This window comes from Taudactylus pleione, unplaced genomic scaffold, assembly GCF_031769625.1.
Source record: "Taudactylus pleione unplaced genomic scaffold, aTauple2 ptg000353l, whole genome shotgun sequence".
Classification (NCBI taxonomy): domain Eukaryota; kingdom Metazoa; phylum Chordata; class Amphibia; order Anura; family Myobatrachidae; genus Taudactylus; species Taudactylus pleione.
This window is the reverse complement of record NW_028284754.1, coordinates 882,815-903,111: the sequence shown is the minus strand read 5'-3', so window position 1 is coordinate 903,111 and position 20,297 is coordinate 882,815. Positions and strand designations below refer to the sequence as shown.

The 20,297-nt window shown below is 38.8% G+C and overlaps 1 protein-coding gene across 1 annotated transcript in view; it reads right to left on the bottom strand.

The window, feature by feature from the left end:
* The window catches only part of LOC148508605 (uncharacterized), a 653,608-nt gene that overhangs the window by 538,749 nt on the left and 94,562 nt on the right, over nucleotides 1-20,297 (bottom strand). The window contains exon 4 of the mRNA XM_088444305.1: nucleotides 4,242-4,715. Coding sequence (XP_088300431.1) covers nucleotides 4,242-4,715 — 474 coding nt within the window. The remainder of the gene's footprint in view (nucleotides 1-4,241; nucleotides 4,716-20,297) is intronic.

Here is a 20,297-nt window from a genome sequence, read left to right as displayed (position 1 = left end):
CAGTGGAGTCCAGCAGCATTTAGTATAAGGGCAGAAAGAGAATAACCCTTGGGGGGCATACCGTGGAGTCCAGCAGCATTTAGCATAAGGGCAGATAACTAATAACACTTGGGGGGCATACAGTGGAGTCCAGCAGCATTTAGTATAAGGGCAGTAAGCGAATAACATTTGGGTGACTTACAATGGAGTCCAGCAGCATTTAGTATAAGGGCAGAAAATTAATAACACTTGGGGGGCATACAGTGGAGTTTTTAAGGATTTAGCATAGGGGCAGCAAATGAATAACACTTGGGGACGAATTCTCTGCAGTCCAGCAGCATTTAGCATAAGGACAGCAAAAGAATAACAGTTCAGGGGTATACAGTGGAGTCCAGAAGCATTTAGTAGAATGGCAGTAAGAGAATAACAGTTCGGGGGCATACAGTGGAGTCCAGCAGCATTTAGCATAAGGGCAGAAAATGAATAACACTTGGGGGCATACAGCGTAGTCGAGCAGCATTTATCATAAGAGCAGCAAACAAATAACACTTGGGGGCACACAGTTGAGTCCAGCAGCATATAACATTGAGAGACATTAAAAATTGTTCTTACCTTGAATTACTGCACCTTGAGGATGGTGAATATCTCTTTGAAGGTCTCTTGTACAATGAGACCCAAAGCTTGTGTTGAGATCACTGTGCCAAACTTTAGGTCAGCCATGGATCTGCCAGTCACCAGGAATCGCAGAGTAGTGATCAGCCTCTCCTCAGCAGGTATGGCCCTCCGCAGCTTGGTATCCTGTGATGTATGGCATCACTAGGCCAAGAAATTCCTGGAACGTGGCATCATCCATCCACAGGAAGTTCTGGTAGTCTTCTGGATTATTCTCCCAAATTTCCATTAGCAGTGGTATGTGTGAGAGAGAATTCCTCTGCAGCAGCCACTCCTTCATCCAGCATGAGCAAACCTTTCTCCGCTTCACAGACCTCTTACTGGGGGAGATGAACTAAGCTCTAAAACGTGGTAAACTGGAGAGTGATAAACCACCAGCCAATCAGCTCCCAACTGTCATTTTTCAAACACAGCCTGTAACATGACAGTTGGGAGCTGAGTGGCTGGTCGTTTATCACTCTCCAGTTTATCACTTTTCGGAGTACATCTCCCACTATATCTGTTAAAAGCACAATTCCAGCATATGCTGTCAGCATATGATAGCGAAAGGAATGCATAATGAGGCAAAGTAGACACGTGGCCTGATTCAGCACGGATCACACGGCTGCGATCGCACATACCCAGCCGATGCAAAAATATGCTAATAACTGCAATCGCACAGCAACTGCAGCACTATACCTAGACGCCCACCACTTTATAAAGCCACCCACTTGCCTTGACATGAATCTGCAAATCATGAAAACATTGGTAAATATCGATTAACATCAGAACCATATGCACAATTGTAGTTGACCTGTCCCTGCCATACAAGCTGCTAAACTTCCTGTCACCATCTAGACCTCTGCCAGCATATACAGTTGCAGGGGCTTAATTATGTATGGCCCTGTAAAGGCGTTCAAACACACAGACATGCCTGCTTTCCACCGACAACTCCCCCCTCTCCACCCCCAAATGGTCACTTCATATCAATCACTATGCGCTTGGACTGCATGCTCATTGTGATTGATTTCCGATGCATAGGTATATGCAAACATCGGCTGGCTGCATTCAAACACAGCCATGCGATCCAACCTGAATAAGGCCCACAGTTTGTTTAAAGGCAAGCCAAAAACAAACCAGAGCAAATTAGCAATGCAACATTATTCAGCAGGTATAAAGAACCAATGTTCCCTCAATTTAAATAAATTATAGTTTGAAGGGTAATTAGGTGAGTGCAGAGTATGTATGATTTTTCTTTTTAAATGATGTTGTCACATACATGAGGTAAATTCAGTGAATTAAAGCCTATTATTTATATACATATTATTATACTGCCTACAAGGGCCAGCCCAGTCACCCATCTTCTCCACTAAGTCACTCAATCTTTTGGCTAAAAACCACTGTTTGGATACATTATCTGCACGTCCATGCTATGCACACAAGGACATACAATGCATATGTCTGGCATCAGTTGGAAATACCTGCAATCTATTCATGTGTTGCCTTGCTCACAACACAACGAATGACGAGTCTACAAAACTAGTACATTAATATCAGGGGGGACGTTAACAAACCTATTACATTTATTATGAACCCAAGACTAAACATATTCACATTCACATAAAGGTGCTTTGTGAGGTGTTTTCAGTAACTTTTTGAAATGTACTGTGAGCCTGATTCAGAGGTGCACGCTATTTGCATGCACTCGCTTTGAATCAGGGCATCCCTATTTTTTTTATTACGGCCTCCAGGCCACTTGAACAGCTGTGCGTGACCACCCACAGCTTGTGCGAGTGGCCTAGAGATGGTCATGATTATCGCGACCATCTGCATTGCGAGGAGACCCTTGTGGTAGGGTCTCTGCACTCGCAATGCCAAGTGGACTTCCGGCTCTAAATAGAGCCGGAAGTCCACTACTGACATCACGAGTGATGTCAGTAGGGCCGCCCACAAACGGCAGGTGTTCTTTCGGGAATGCCTCCGTTTGCTCAGCCACCCCCCCTACCCGCCTACAAAATGGGGCAAGCTGTCGATCAACATCGACAGCTGCCCCGTATTGCTGCAAGCTTCAGTGAAGATCTCACTCGCTACGGGGCTCGCACATGCGCATTGAGCATGCCGAGCGTGCGCACTGGGCCACCATCAACACGCGAGCGGGTCTGAATCAGGCCCTGTGTCCCTATCTCTCCCCTGGCTTTGTAAGTATAGTCACCATTTTACATTTCAGTATATAACAAAGGTGTAATTTCATTCCTGAAAGCATTAGTTTATTGCATTGTTTCACTATTTTGTTTGCCTGTTAATGTATATTTGTTATAAAAAATACAAAAGCAGCCGTAGTATCTGAGGGTTTAGAAGTGAATGTCACTCAGAGCAGTTCTAAATATAATTGCAACATTTATTGACAAAATGAACACATGAAAAAACAATATTAAAAATAGCAGCTATGGTAACGTATTGCAACAATGTGAATTCAAATGAGCAAACAATGGTACTTCAATAATCAATTTATCCTGGAGTCCAGACCCCTAAACAAGTGATGGCTATAATAGTGTTCCTCAGTTAGAAAAGAGTTTCCATATGGGGTATATTGCAGATGGTCCACGCACTAGTGCAATAGAATTCCAAATAAACGCATATTGTGTGAATGTTCCACAGCACTGGGTAATACCTGCACAGGTGTTAGTATCGTCCCATGTTATGTTGAGTGGAAATCCAGCAATAGCGGTACAGCAAACCACGTCCACAGATGACTGGCTCCGGTGTTCAACCCAAGCTGTGCGGAACTCAAGTGGTGATGGGAAGCCGCTCTGGAGGGTCCGTGTGACCGATGTATTCTAGAGGGTTTCAGGTGGAAGTTACTTCTGCAGGTGGATGGGAGACATGAATGTGAGGCTTTTGGTAAAGCATCTCACAGGCTGTGACACCTGGAAAAGCAGTCTCCGTTTCAGTCTGCCAAACAAAGTGCAAGTGCTTCCATTCAGTGCTCACAGTATTTAGAACTGCTCTGAATTACATTCACTTCTAAACCCTCAGATACTACGGCTGCTTTTGTTTTTTATATCCTATTGTGTTGTGGTGAGAGTGACTCTCTCACTCAGCTGTGTTATATCTGGAAGGGTTACTTTAACTCCTCAGCACCTGGGCCTAATTTCGTTTTTAAATGTATATTTGTTATATGGGGAAGAATTAAAGTTGAAATTGAAGAGGACATATTAAAAAAAACATATGATATCTGTTTCGTTTTAACTTTGGGACTTCCATATTGTATATAATATTATAAGAACTACTCAGGAAATATTCCATATGTGAATCACAGTAAATTCCATCCCCATGCCACATATTTCTTATATTTACATGTATGTTTAGGCATACAGTAGAACGCATGTTATAGACTTAGAACTCAAGTCTGATGAATCATGAAAAGAAAAATCACACATAAGTATACATAATATTCTAGCATTTTTATGTAATAAGTGCTGTCTTTGGGTGCAGATCAGAAAGCTTGTCATCCTGTATGTCTTACTGAACAGAGCTTTGCTAAATATCTCAATTTTAATTGGTATAGTAGCTATAGCCTGTTATGTTATATTCCAGAGTAAAGTACTCACCTGTGCAATATGCTACATAGCAATCTTGTATTCCACTCAGTTCATATACATAATATCCAGCAGGACAAGCTTTAATCTGAATAGTTGCTGACCAGTGACAACAATCGTCTTTAAAGTGGGAACAAGCAGTGCGACTTATTATACCATCGCTAACCATCGGATGGGATCCACTCAGCCACGTTGGGGCAGTAGTACCACAACTCTGTTTTGGCACACAGTATTCTGGCATGTGAATGCCTCCTTTGCCAATAAAGCGATACCATCCACTCAAACCTTTGTCACAATGAAGGCTATAGCTGCCTACATTAGATGTACTTCTCCAGATGTCATTGAGAACAATGTGACTTGAGCATGGATCAGAACAGTTGATGCCATCTCCTATGAACCCATCATTACAGACACATTCAGCGGAACCTGTAGAATCATCACAGTTAGCATTTGGGTCACATCCTGCTGTTGCACAGGGACTTGCAGCTAGGGAAGAAAAGTGCAAAAAATAAAAAGGAAAATATTATTCCAATGCAAACCACCTTTACATACTGTATAATACATAACATGCAGTTTTAACTGATTATTCCAACTTTACTATTTCTTAACAAACAAAATAAAATAAAAAAACAACAACAGTACAATGCACTGCACTGAAGGTATTGCAGTATACTGTTTTAATTGAATTATCACCCATGATTGACATTTCAGTTACTAGAAAATAATGAAAAAGAACCTTTATGAATGCTTGACCTGCTAATATTTATCTCTCTCTTGCTTACAGTTATGCTTGTCCCATATTAGGAGTTGCCTTTCCAATTGGTTGCTAATCTGATTCTAGATATCTGGGTTGTTGCTGATAACAAGAGTTAGCTAGAAGTGGCCACTAGTGCTTTAGGGCTCATCCACAATCTTGTGCAATGGGCAAGTTGGAAAAATGCTCCCCTACTGTTAAATGCAAACTACATGAAATATTCCCAAAAATACTTAACAAATCATACTCAGAGGTGCTCCCACCTATCGATACCAACAGTGACACAATGTTATAATGTAAATTAACACTAGTATGCAATATTCACCCAATCCATGGTAGTCAATGATAACTACAGAGCACACTGTCTGATGAATAGTCTGTTATAAAGAGAATAGCCCAAGGCTATTTTACAAATAGCCTTGGTGGAGGTTTTTGAGATGAATAGATCAAATCTCTTACAAACCAAAACTAATTGGAAAGAAAAACAATATCAAGAGAGAGATCTGGCATTCATTTGTAAATATACCTCACACCCATTGGTGTAAGTATGGCAGGGTGAGCGGAGCACATGCCCTGGGCACCGTGGCAGACCCAGCAGAGGGGGGCACCGCTGGCCAGGACATCGTACCCGCACCGCCCCCCCCGCCACCATAGCACCGGTCCAGACTGTGTGAAGGCTACTGAACGAACAGGCAAGTGTGCCTGCAGGGGACTGTAGGGGGAGCTGCAGCAGAAGTGCACAGCCCATCCCAGGCAGTCTTGCCATTCAGAGCTGCCGACGGAGGCTAGGATGATTGTGCTTCCCCAATGCTGTCTCTGCTCCGGATCAGCCACTGCAGCCAGGTAAGTAAGTATTTTTTTTTGCTGGTAGGGAGGAGTGGGGGTTGTATTGCTGTAGAGGGGGGGTGACTTTCAATTGATGTCAGCCATGCTTTTACTTAGCTGACTGCATTTGTGTGAAAGATGTGTGTGTGTCTATGTCAGTGTGTGTGAATGTGTGTTATTGTGCATGTGTCACTGTGTGTATGTATCTATGTCAGTGTGTGTCAATGTTTATGTGTGTCAGTGTGTGTGTCAGTGTGTATGTGTATCTGTGTCACTGTGTCTGTGTATGTGTGTCACTGTGTGTGTATCTGTGTCAGTGTGCGTGTATGTGTATCTGTGTCAGTGTGTGTATGTGTATCTGTGTCAGTGTGTGTCAGTGTGCATGTGTATTTGTCTCAGTGTGTGTATGTGTCAATGTGCATGTGTCAGTGTGTGTGTGTGTCACTGGGTGTGTGTATTTATGTCAGTGTATGTGTGTCAATGTATCTATGTCAGTGTGTGTGTCTGTGTCATTGTCTGTGTATCTGTGTCAGTGTGCGTGTATCTGTGTCAGTGTGTGTGTATGTGTCAGTGTGTGTGTCACTGTGTGTGTATCTGTGTACTGTATCTGTGTGTGTGTATCTGTCAGTTTGTGTGCATGTGTGTCAGTGCGCGTGTGTCACTGTGTGTGTGTATCTGTGTCAGTGTGTGTGTCGGTGTGTCTGTCAGTGTGTGTGTGTCTGTGTCAATGTGCATGTGTCAGTGTGTGTATGTGTGTCTGTGTCAGTGTGTGTGTGTCAGTGTATGTGTGTCTGTGTCAGTATGTGTATGTCAGTGTGTGTGTGTTTGTGTCAGTGTGTGTGTATCTGTGATGGTGTGCTGAGAGATGACACGGATTAGAGGCGATGGTATGGCTGAGAGATAACACAGAGGGAGGAGTCGATGGTGTGGCTGAGAGACGACACTGTCTGTGTATGTGTGTCACTGTGTGTGTATCTGTCAGTGTGCGTGTATGTGTATCTGTGTCAGTGTGTGTATGTGTATCTGTGTCAGTGTGTGTGTCAGTGTGCATGTGTATGTGTCTCAGTGTGTGTGTATGTGAGTCAATGTGCATGAGTCAGTGTGTGTGTGTCACTGGGTGTGTGTATTTGTGTCAGTGTATGTGTGTCAGTGTATCTGTGTCAGTGTGTGTCTGTGTCTCTGTCTGTGTATCTGTGTCAGTGTGTGTGTGTCACTGTGTGTGTATCTGTGTACTGTATCTGTGTGTATATCTGTCAGTTTGTGTGTATGTTTGTCAGTGTGCGTGTGTCACTGTGTGTGTATCTGTGTCAGTGTTTGTGTGTCATTGTATCTGTGTCAGTGTGTGTCTGTCGGTGTGTGTGTCTGTGTCAGTGTGTGTGTGTCAGTGTGTGTATGTGTGTCTGTGTCAGTGTGTGTGTATCTGTGTCAGTATATGTGTGTCTGTGTCAGTGTGTGTATGTCAGTGTGTGTATCTGTGTCAGTGTGTGTGTATCTGTGATTGTGTGCTGAGAGATAACACTGATGGGAGGCGATGGTGGGGCTGAGAGATAACACAGAGGGAGGAGGCGATGGTGTGGCTGAGAGACGACATAGAGGGAGGAGGCGATGATGTGGCTGAGAGATGACACAGAGGGAAGAGGCGATAGTGTGATTGAGAGATGATGCAGTGAGGGAGGGATGGAGGTGATGAAGTGCTAAGAGATGATGCAGGGGGGAGGCAATGGTGTGCGAAGAGATGACGCAGGGGGGCAGGTGGTGGTATGGCTGAGAGACGATGCAGGCGGGAGGTGATGGTGTGCTGATAGATGATGCAGGGCTGAGGCTATAGTGTGGCTGAGAGATGACACAGGGGGGAGATGATGATGTGCTGAGAGACGATGCAGGGGGATATTGTGTGGCTGGGAGATGCAGGGGGAAGGAAGTTACAAAGGGGAAGGAGTCTCTTTGAGTCGCTGTTGTATGATGATGACCCTGTTATTATTCTTACACAAACAGGCATCTTCCGGACGATGTGGCCTACAGTACGTGAAAAGAGAATACCGACTGAAGACGCCATCATCCCAGGGAGGATATATCTCTTCAGAGGTACCACATTGTGAGAAACCACTGTATAGGTAAGGTGCATATGGAATGGAAAGGAATGTTCCCAGAGTGACGAGAAAAGGCTGGCGTGTCATGTCGGCACACACCATTTTCAGTGACCACGCTCATTTGGTATGTGACCACGCCCCTTTGGTATGTGACCATGCCCACTTTTTTGCCGCTCACCTGCAGTGCACAACATATTTTTTCATTTGTGTGTATGTGTGTATTCTAAGAGAGCTTTTGCCCAATAAACCACTCATTATCTATACAAAGAATAAATCCTTAAAGAATATATTTAAATACATTTTTAAAGACAACTAAGATCCATACCATCAGTCTGATAAATCTCCAAGATAAACAATGGCTACCATCTAGACCACCAGGCTTTTACAGATGTGGCAAGAATAGATGCACAATATGCACTCATATTCCTAGATGAACCAATACTATAGATATGAGTTTTAGAAAGTAACCATTTACTATCGGTAGTTTCACGAATTGTGATTCCATCTATGTCATCTACTTATTAACATGAGAATGCGGTCTAAAATATGTAAGCCATAGCACTAGAACATTTAAAAAGAAATTCATGGAGCACTGTCATAATATTATTTTCAAATTTCCTAACAACAGTGTTTCTAGGCACTTTACTGAAGTTCACAAAGGTGACATCAGTAATCTATCTATCGTTGGTATAGAACAGTTCCCGAACACTCCACGTGGAGGAGATAGACATAAAATCCTGTGCCACCAGGAAGTCTACTGGATGTTCAAATTGAATACTCTACATCAAAATGGCCTCAACGAATCTGTGGAACTTAACAGTATAATTTGATGCAATTTACTTCAGATGTCTTGGGTAGATAGGGTCCCTATCACCATAACAATACCCAGAGTATTAACTTCAGGGTTATTATTTATTTTGGTAATTGGCAATTCATTAATCCATATTCTATATATTATTATTTAAAAATTACATATAATAGTCTTCTATTCTAACAATCTATGTATGCTTATGAGGGCCCTGGGTGAAAATGTGGTTTTTCACTCTCTCTCCCCCTCTGTTTTAAGAAGATTCCTTCAGTGCTTAATAAACCTCTATGTGTTTTGATACATTTTATCGTATAATGTATGTTTGATCTAATATTTATTGCTAACTAAACTGATTGTTATTAGTTCAACCCATACAAACCTCTAATTTCTACTCCTCAGATATATTACCTGTAATTTGGCAAGATAATTATTTTAATGATTTTAGTGTCTTTGAATATCGCAGTCACGTGATCTTTGTTTACACCACGTGATTCCACAAACGTAGCAACTATGGAACCTGTTCAACAACAGATCTGCATTCATTAGAGTCTGCCACCTGTCTGTGGAACTGCATATGAGTCACGGACACATGACCGGCTCTACCCAATTGGATGGTACCTACACGTCGCGTGTCACATGACCGGGTAGCGCTCATGTGATCGCGACTGGGGAATAATGAATACATTTATTTACTTTACTTTAATTATTAACAATACTCATTTTTATTTTTAAATGTTATGTTGAATCAAGATATGATTGCATACCCTTACTCTAGAATGTATTTAATAATTTACAACATGGCTTTGTTAATTATTTATAGACATCTGATAATGATTCACTCATTAGAGCATTATAAAGATTGGAGACCACTATGGAAGTCCAAACATTTGCTCCTCATGAAGGTGTGGGTCACTTCCACATGGAAACGCATTGAGCCCTACTGCATTGGATCCCTCACTCACTAAATATGTATAGGAAGAGGACATCACTGGATTTATGCCATACAGATCCGGACCAGCTAATTGAGTGGAGATACCACTGGACTGTTTCTTTTGCTACAGGACACAAACCTTGTGGGGATGCCTTGCTAACACTGCCAGAACTGGTAATATTGCTCCTTTTTCTACCTACTGGATAATAAACTGGGAGATAAACTTTTAATTGGCTTTTCGATCCAGTGGCTCTTAATAGTGAAGTGCAGGTTATCCTAAAGCTGGGTACACACATAAAGATTTTCTGTCCAACCATCCAACTATTGGTTGGAATGAAAATCTGGTAATGTATGGGAGACAATGATGATCAGCAATTTGCTTCTAAATGCCAGAAAACAGACGAAAATGGTCATCAGACAAGTTTGTTAAATGTTTGATCTAAACAATTTGTTCAAACAACAGTTTTGGTCCATTTTCTGGCATTTGGGAGGAAATTGCTGATTGTCATTTGCATTCATACCTGACCAGATTTTAATTCCAACCAATCAACTAGTTGGATGGTTGGACAGAAAATCTTTACATGTGTACCCAGCTTTATAAGTAAACACAAATTATTTATGCAATTACTGCTCATATATTTGTGTACTAGTTTACCATCTTTATATATTTGTACGATTATTCTCCTCTTCAGGAAAAGACAGGAGATTATTGTGTTTTAATAAATGTCTTTTTAATTAAACCATGTGTGCATATGTAACATATTCTTATTCTTAAGATAATTATAATACTAAACTACTTAAGTGATAATTACATTTCCCACTAATGCTGTTTTTTTTATTTTATACTGCTTTGATCCTAAACAATAATATTAACACTCTCCTTCTAATAGCTGCTAACTGCCAAGTGCCACTCCTACTTTTTCTTGGTTTTATTGTGTTTTTGAGTTTTTGGCAGCTGTCATGAGTGGGTTTTCAGAAAGAATGCAGAGAAGGCAATCATATTTTTTAACAATGGGATTCTGAAGTTATTAACAATGATTTGCTGTTACTAATAACGATTCAGAAAAAACAATTAAACCAAGTGCTAAAATGTACAAGTGTCCAACTCCAAAATATATAAATACATATATTCACCTTTGTCTTGCCGATTACCTTGCTGCTATTGCTATTAACACCAGCGACTTACCTGTGCTACTATTATTATTATTATTACCAGTTATTTATATAGCGCACACATATTCCACAGCCTTTCACAGAGACTATTTGGCCATTCACATCAGTCCCTGCCCCAGTGGAGCTTACTATACTCCCTATTACATGCGCACACATACACACTAGGGTTAATTTATGTTGGGAGCCAATTAACTTACCAGTATATTTTGGAGTGTGGGAGGAAACCAGAGTACCCAGAGAAACCACAGGACAGGGAGAATATACAAACTACGCACAGGTAGGGCCATGGTGGGAATCTAACCCATGACCTCAGTGCAATAGTGCAGTAATGCTAACCATTACACCATCTGTGCTGCCCTACTATGACTGCTTTCTAACCAATTGGCTGCTTAGATATAACATACAGCTATTGGTGTTTTCTACTATTATAAGCAACCAGCTAATCTGACTAATCCTGGATTAATGTTTTTTAAACATTCTAACTTGTTTTGTGCATTTTATTATTTATTGATATCTATTTTTAATAATAATAATTTATACCATTGTCTAGTGCTCTCCTTATATATGTTTTGGTTTAATAATGATTCATGTGTTGACATAGATAGAGTTTCAATGTGTAAAAAAATTTTCTTTTGGAGGATCTATTACGTAGTCAGATTATGTCAATCTACAACAGTATGTTGACAGAAAGACTCAGACCATTCAAACCCTCGATATTTGAGGAAGGGTCAGAATCCATAAAGAATGGGAAAAAACACTATATGTATGTTCATTAATCTAATGGAGCTAATCATTAAATACAGATAACACAAGACCAGTATTCTAGAAAAAGAAATGGAAGATATAAAGAAAGAATTGGAACCTTTTCAAACTAACAAAGAATATCAAGAAAATGATTCAATTATCAATGAGAGGATTGTACATTTAGAAAAAATTATAGTAGAGAACAAGAAATAAATTTAAAAGGGATCTATATGATTATCAGAATAATATGGTTAGAAATTACAAATGTTCTAATCTCAAATTACAGAATAACAAAGTGAGATCAGACCATAGAAAAACTATATCTGAATTAGGCACAGGAATGCGTCAATTTAATGATAGAAAGCACACGAATCCCCATAAGATCACCGAGAGTAAATGGAGGGCCCCTAAATCTAGTTTTCCATCATCTAAAGGAGAACAATATGAACACAAAGGTACCTATGGGGATGCAGGGGCTAATCTCAAGACAAACCATCAAGTCAGTAGAAAAGTGACTCAATCTCCTTATAAGGATTTTCAGGAAGAACCACCATGTCCCAATCATTGGGAAACAAAATATAATCTCACAAGGAACTCAGGGACATCAAAAAGGCATTGAGAAAAAAGTTTAGAGGTTGCAGAGGAGGTACACATACTAAAGAAAAATATAAGAAGGATTTATTTATTTATTACTAGTTATTTATATAGCGCACACATATTCTGCAGTGCTTTATAGAGCAAATGTGGCAACTCACAATAGTCCCTGCCCCAGTGGAGCTTAATATTCCTTACTACATGCACACAAACTAGGGTTCATTTATTTTATTTTTTTGGTGGGAGCCAATTAACCTACTAGTATATTTTTGGAATGTGGGAGGAAACCAGTATACCTGGAGGAAGCCCACACAAGCACAGGGAGAATATACAAACTCCGCACAGTTAGGGCCATGGTGGTAATTGAACCCACAACCTCAGTGCTGTGAGGCAGTAATGCTAACCATTACACTATCTGTGCAGCCCACAACAACCCTGAGTGGTAAATCACCTGAGCCCTCTGTACCTCCAAATGTGTTCAACATATTTTTGAAAAAACGTAGTCAGGATGAATTATACTTATTATAGTAAGTAGAGGTTTGAAATTTGCCCCGACGAACGAACCCGATATTTTTTTACCTATTAGTAGATCTTAATAAATATGTAAGAACATTATGTCACCAAAGAAATTTTGCAAATAAGAAATGAAAGAAAAATCAAGATGAGTTGATTCCTATTATTTTAGATTCTACGGATAGTCTGCCCCTTTCTATATTACAGGAACTATGGGAAGAAGGTAACACTGAAATTCAGGACACAACAATGAAACTATATGATACTTCACTTCAAAATTCCAAAAACTTTAAATTGAAATCAGAATTTTTTCCTATTTCACCCAAACATAATATCATTGAGTCGTTTTAGAAGATTAACCTCGAGGATTTTAAAACTCTATGTAATAAAACTCCAAAAAGATCAGCATACACATCGAATCTAAGTAGAGCTAAAAAAAAGAGCACTTCGCTCATTGACTAAAGATTCCTCGATAATAATAAAGGAGGCTTATAAGGGTGGGGGATTGGTAGTCCAAGATAGGAAGGACTGTCCACAAGAAGCTTTCAATCAGCTAAAGAACACTACCTTCTATCAAACTCTGGATCGGGATCCAACCACATCCTTTTTAGCTGAGTTCAAATTATTGTTGGATCTTTCCCTACAACACGGGCTCATAACCAGCGAGGCATGGCATTTCCTGTTCATTCCCTTTCCCACCATTCCGGTGTATTATCATTTACCCAAAATTCACAAATCTCTCACTTACCCCCCAGGTTGCCCTATAATTTCCGGTATTAATTCACTCACCTCTAACCTTTTATGTTGATTCTTTTTTACAGCCCCGTGTTCCTGTCCTTAGGTCCCATCCCAAAGATTCCACCCATTTTCTACAACGCATTCAAACATCAATTGGAAAGAAACATGCATTTTTAACACTGGATATCCAATTCCTATATATAAATATTCCTCATAAATTAGGGATTGATAAAATCATAGCTCGTTTTTCAAGAGATTGGGACCTAACATAGGGAAAAAAATCTTTTCTCTTGTCATTTTTTCATTTATCCTTTCGTACAACAATTTTTTTTTTCAGACACATTTTATCCTTAAAGAATATACTTGCCCCAAGTAACTTAAAGACAACTAAGATCCCTACCATCTCCAAGATAAACAATGGATACCATCTAGACCACCAGGCTTTTATAGATGTGGCAAGAAAAGATGCACAATGTTCACTTATATTCCTAGATGAACCAATACTATAGATATGGGTTTTTGAAATTAAAAAATGTACTATCGGTAGTTTCATGAATTGTAATTCCATCTATGTCATCTACTTAGTAACACGTGAGTGCGGTCTAAAATATGTAAGCCATATCACTGGAACAATTAAAAAAAACTTTATGGAACACCTTAATAATATTGTTGACAAATTTCCAAACCACAGTGTTTCTAGGTACTTTACTGTAGTTCACAAAGGTGACATCAGTAATCTATCCATCTTTGGTATAGAACAGATCACGAACAGTCCACGTGGAGGAGAGAGATAGATATAAAATCTTGTGCCACCAGGAAGTCTACTGGATATTCAAATTGAATACTCTACACCCAGATGGCCTCAATGAATCTGTGGAACTTAACAGTATCATTTGATGCAATTTACTTGATTGGGTACTGTTATGGTGATGGGGACTCTGAGTATTAACATCAGGGTTATTGTTTTTTTGGTAATTTGCCAATTCATTTATCCATATTCTATATATTATTTAACAATGACATATAATAAACTTAAATTCTAACAATCTATGTATGCTTATGAGATCCCTGGGTGAAAATGTGGTGTTGCACTTTCTCCACCTCTTTTTAAGAAGATTCCTTCACTGCTTAATAAACCTCTATGTATTTTGATGTATTTTATCGGATAATGTACTGTACATTTTATCTAATATTTTATTGCTAACTAAACTGATTGTTATTAGTTCAACACATACAAACCTCTCATTTCTACTCCTCAAATAATGATTTTAGTGTCTTTGAATATTGCAGAGTCATATGATGATTGTTTACACCACGTGATTCCACAAACGTAGTAACTATGGAACCTCAGATCAAAAACAGATCTGCATTCATTAGAGTCTGCCACCTGTCTGTGGAACTGCATATGAGTCACAACCACATGACCAGCTCTAACCAATTGGAGGGTACCTACACGTCATGAGTCATTTGACCGGTTAGCGCTCACGTGATCATGACTGGGGAATAATGAATACAGGTATTTACTTTACTTTTAGTATTAACAATACTCGTTTTTATTTTTAAATGTTATGTTTAATCAAGATATGATTGCCTACTCATACTCTTGGATTTATTTAATAATTTGGAACATGGCTTGGTTAATTATTTATAGACACCTGATAATGATTCACTCATTAGAGCATTAAAAATATCGGAGACCCCTATGAAGCTCCAAAGATTTGCTCCTCATGAAGGTGAGGGTCACTTCCACACGGAAACACATTGAGTCCTACTGAATTGGATCCCTCACTCAATAAATATATATATATATAAGAAGAGGACATCACTGGCTTTATCCCATACAGATCTGGACCAGCTGACTGAGTGTAGATACCATTGGACTGTTTCTATTGCTACAGGACACCTGCTGGATAATAAACTGGGACATAACCTTTTAATTGGCTTTTGGAAAAAGTGACTTTCAATAGTGAAGTGTGGGTTATCCTAATAAGTAATTGCAAATTATTTATGCAATTTATGCTCTTATATTTGCATATGGGTAGTTGTGGAGCGCTGGTTTAGATAACCTCACAAATTATAATAACAGTCAATTTATTATACTATAATTACATATATCAAACAGTAAAATATAAGCATAAAATATATAAAAAAATTATACAGTCCATTGCTATAATCAGTTCAAGCGCTATATTTGATTGTTTCCCAGATTCCTTTCTAAAAGGTATAACTCAAAAGGGTGACCAAATGGTATCATGTAGGGTGGGTGAGTAATCTTCCATTAACTCAGTGCCCATTCTTAATAAATCTACACATGAGGATGGAGGTCCCCAAATGACAGGCAAAACTCTTTTTTTGATATGCACTTCAGAATAATGAACTTATCCACTCATTATGGCTTAAATTGGGACATAAATGTGCAATGTGGAATGGATAGTTATTATCCATTCCACTGATGGAAGTATCACACAGAATTGCTCTCGTCCGCTCATCAGCGGGAGTACCCACTGATGGACTCACTGATGTACACACTGATGGAAGTATCACACTGATGGAAGTATCACACAGAATTGTGTACTCACTGATAGAAGTATCACACAGAATTGCTCTTGTCCGCTCATCAGCGGGAGTGCAAACAAATTCTGGATCTGCTGTGCAGTCCAGTAATGCCGCTGATGGACACAGTCTGTGGGGATGCAAATGAGTTCAGGATCTGCTGTGCAGTCTGCTGTAGCTGCTAATGAACACAGTCTGCGAGGGTGCAGACAAGTTCTAGATCCACTGTGCAGTCCAATATCGCCACTGATGGACACAGTGAGTAGGAGGATGGTGAGGGGGCCACTGCTCTCTTAAGTGGTCTGACACTGAGTAATATATGCAGTGTTAAGTTACCTCCATCCCGGCTGAATTGAAGTGTAAATACAGGTGAATCTGTGAGCAGGTTAGTCTGGGGGGCTTGAGCTGATCAGATTCTCCGTCCTTGATGTGTTTCTCCAGGAATGGCAACCCCAGTATCCTCAGAAGGTGTAAATCTCACTGAGATGGTTGCAGCTATTTAAATAGCTGTAATTGCTTACTGATTAGTGTAGATTTCCATCAGCTGATTTAACAGGTTTCAGTGAGGTTAATTAGCACTTCTATAGACTATTGTGTATAGAGCTGATAACTTCCAAAAAATTCCATACATACACAAATTACGAATAAAGAGACTTTGTGTTACTCAGTACACTAAAATGACTATGATGATAAGATAAAAGAATAGAATGGGATATTAAGAGTTCTCATACAGTACTCCTCTATGTTGTTATTTGTAAGAATATCAATATTATTTAAGACAATATGCCAAATTCATATTTTACTCAATTCATTTATGTAGGAGTAAATTAAACAAGACACATTAAATGATATGTTGTATGAAAAAAATTAAATATACTAAAAAGACCGGAATATATAGATAAGAAAAAAAATTATCATAAATAAGGTTTATTGAAATACAGTGTTTTTCTCTGGATCTAAGAGATACTCCAAATTATCTCTAAAAAAACTCATTTGGGACATTATGTATGTTTTTCTTTCCCTTTTAAATTTATCTTATAGGATTTTTTCCCCCTTTTCCTTTCTACATCCTCAGATGTCTAGATGTAGAGTACACCTCAGTTTCATCTTAGAGGTGCACCAGGAATTATTTTGCATCAGAAATGTTAGCTTTGATGTAGAAAATACCAAAGATAACAAACACATTATGCAGACCTGAGAGTTCATAAACATACAGTACCAGTCAAAAGTTTGGACACACCTTCTCATTCAATGGTTTTTGTTTAATTAAGTTATTGTCAACATAGTAGCTTAATACTGAAGACATCAAAACTATGAAAGAACATATATGGAATTATGTTGTAAATAAAAAAGTGTTAAACAATTCAAAATATGTTTTATATTTTAGATTCATCAAAATAGCCTCCTTTTGCTTGTGTGACAGCTTTGCACACTCTTGACATTCTCTCAATCAGCTTCATGAGGTAGTCTCCTGGAATGGTTTTGAATTAACAGTTGTGCCTTGTCAAGAGACAATCTGTGGAATTACTTGCCTTCTTAATGTGTTTGAGACCATCAGTTGTGTTGTGCAGAGGTAGGGTTAGTACACAGTGGACACCACTATTTGACTACTGTTGTAATCCATATTATGGCAGCAACCACTCAACTCAGTAAAGAGAAATGACAGTCCATCATTACTTTAAGACATGAAGGTCAGTCGATACAGAAAATTTCAAGAACTTTGAATGTATCCTCAATTGCAGTTGCAAAAAACATCAAACGCTATGAAAACGCTATGATGAAACTGGCTCTCATGAGTCCCGCCCCAGGAAAGGAAGACCGAGAGTTACCTTTGCTGCAGAGGATAAGTTAATTAGCGTAAGCATCCTCAGAAACTGCTACTTAACAGCACCTCAGATTAGAGACCACAAAATGTCTTCACAGAGTTCAAGTAGCAGACAAATCTCAACATCAACTGTTCAGGGGAGACTGCGTGAATCAGGCCTTCATTGTCGTATTGCTGCGAAGAAGCCACTACTGAAGATGAACAACAAGGAAGGGGACATTAGACTTGTGGAAATCTGTATTTTGGTCTGGTGAGTCCAAATTTGAGATTTTTGGTTCCAACCTGCGTGTCTTTGTGAGATGCAGAGAAGGTGAGCGGATGGTTTCTGCATGTGTGGTTGCCACTGTGAAGCATGGAGGAGGAGGTGTGATGATGTGAGGGTGCTTTGCTGTTGACACTGTTGGTGATTTATTCAAAATTCAAGGCTCACTTAACCAGCATGGCTACAACAGTATTCTGCAGCGCCATGCCATCCCATCTGGTTTGCGCTTACTGGGATCATCATTTGTTTTTCAACAAGACAATGATCCCAAACACACCTCCAGGCTATGTAAGGGCTACTTGACCAAGAAGGAAAGTGATGGAGTGCTGCATCAGGTTACCTGGCCTCCACAATCACCAGACCTAAACCCAATTGATCTGGTTTGGATGAGTTGGACCGCAGAGTGAAGGAAAAGCAGCCAACAAGTGCTCAGCACCTCTGGAACTCCTTCAAGACTGTTGGAAAACCATTCCAGGAGACTACCTCATAAAGCTGATTGAGAAATGCCAAGAGTGTACAAAGCTGTCATCCAAGCAAAAGGGGGCTACTTTGAGGAATCTAAAATATGAAACATATTTTGATTTGTTTAACACTTTTTTGTTTACATTATAATTCCATATGTGTTCTGTCATAATTTTGATGTCTTCAGTATTAATCTACTATGTTGAAAATAATTGAAATAAACAAAAACCATTGAATGAGAAGGTGTGTCCAAACTTTTGACTGGTACTGTATATGCATTGTATGTAAAGAAAACTTTGTGTCTTACATTAGTGCATATCTAGTATTATGCAAAGATATAATTTAAGAATACAGAATGATGGTTTATTTTTAGTTCACAATGGCATAATTTGTAATATTCAGATTCGGAAGGCCAGTGTATAGTACTGTCAAAAATAGATATACCCTATAATACACAGTTGAACCTCATTAAAACATATTATTCTACATCCGCTCATATAGAACAAGAGATGTCACACACCCAATAATATAACAAAACTACCTAAAGGGAGGGGGAACACCCTGTAGATAGGTGTACCAATAGGACAATGGTTTCTAGATATATATGGTCTGCACACATAAATACATGATAAATCTATACATACTCAATGTTGGATTACTAGTACTATGGAAAGATTGTTCCTGAGTAGTAGGTGAATGTTCTGATAGTGTGGTGGGAATGCTACTCCTGTCTAAAATACACTAACCACCTCATGCCCTCCATATAAATAGAGGTCACATAGTACTAGGTTCTATATTATATTATTCTATATATTATCTTATAAGAATCAGAAAAAAAAGGAAAAGGACACAGGAGATAGCGGTTTTTCTAACTGTGCTTTTATCACTTTGTATAACAATTGACATCAAGAAGTTAAAAATATTGTTGAAAAGTACTGGCATATTATAAAAATGGATCCAATTCTGTCCACCCATATACCAAATAGACCAGAGATACTTTTTAAAAGGGCTAAAAATTTAAAATAATTTTTATCTCCTAGTCTTTTGCCAAGTATAGAGGATTCTAATAAGAATATTTTTTTTAATCCAATAGACTGGTTTTTAACATGTGGAAACTGTAAAGTTTGTCCACATAGTTTAAAAGGGAAAAATACCTTTAAAAGTATTCATGAAAAATAATTGTAAATTAAGGGGTTAATCAGTTGTTATACCACTTTTGTGGTTTACTTGTTGATTTGTGGATGTGTAAAATGTACGTCGGGAAGACAAAGAGGTTATTAAAAATTAGAATTTTAGAACATTTGCGCAATATTAGAAATAAGATTGAGAATCACAGTGTACCTAGACACTTCAGACATTGCCAAGACAGTAATAAAGCAAATTTGAGATTTCTGGGGATTGAATATGTTAAAGTGGATAAAAAAGGAGGAGACGGAGAAAACATGCTGGCTAAGCAGAAGACTTTTTAGATTATTACATTAAATACTGTATATCCCCATGGACTTAATGAGGGGTTTGAAATTACACAATTTTTAATAAGCTAATATTTCTTCTATTTAAAGATTCAAAGAGTTAAAATCCCTTTTGTCCAAGGTGAAGAGGTATGTTTTTTGTTACTATATGATTTGGCTATGTTGTAAATTGTATCAATATATTATGTTTTTTACTGTACCAATTTTTATTGGACCCATTTTTATTGGACCCATTTTTATTGTACCAATTTATGTAGCTATGTTTTAGATAGATAGACTTATTACGTGAGAAGAAATCCCTGAAATAGATGATTCTATGTTCTT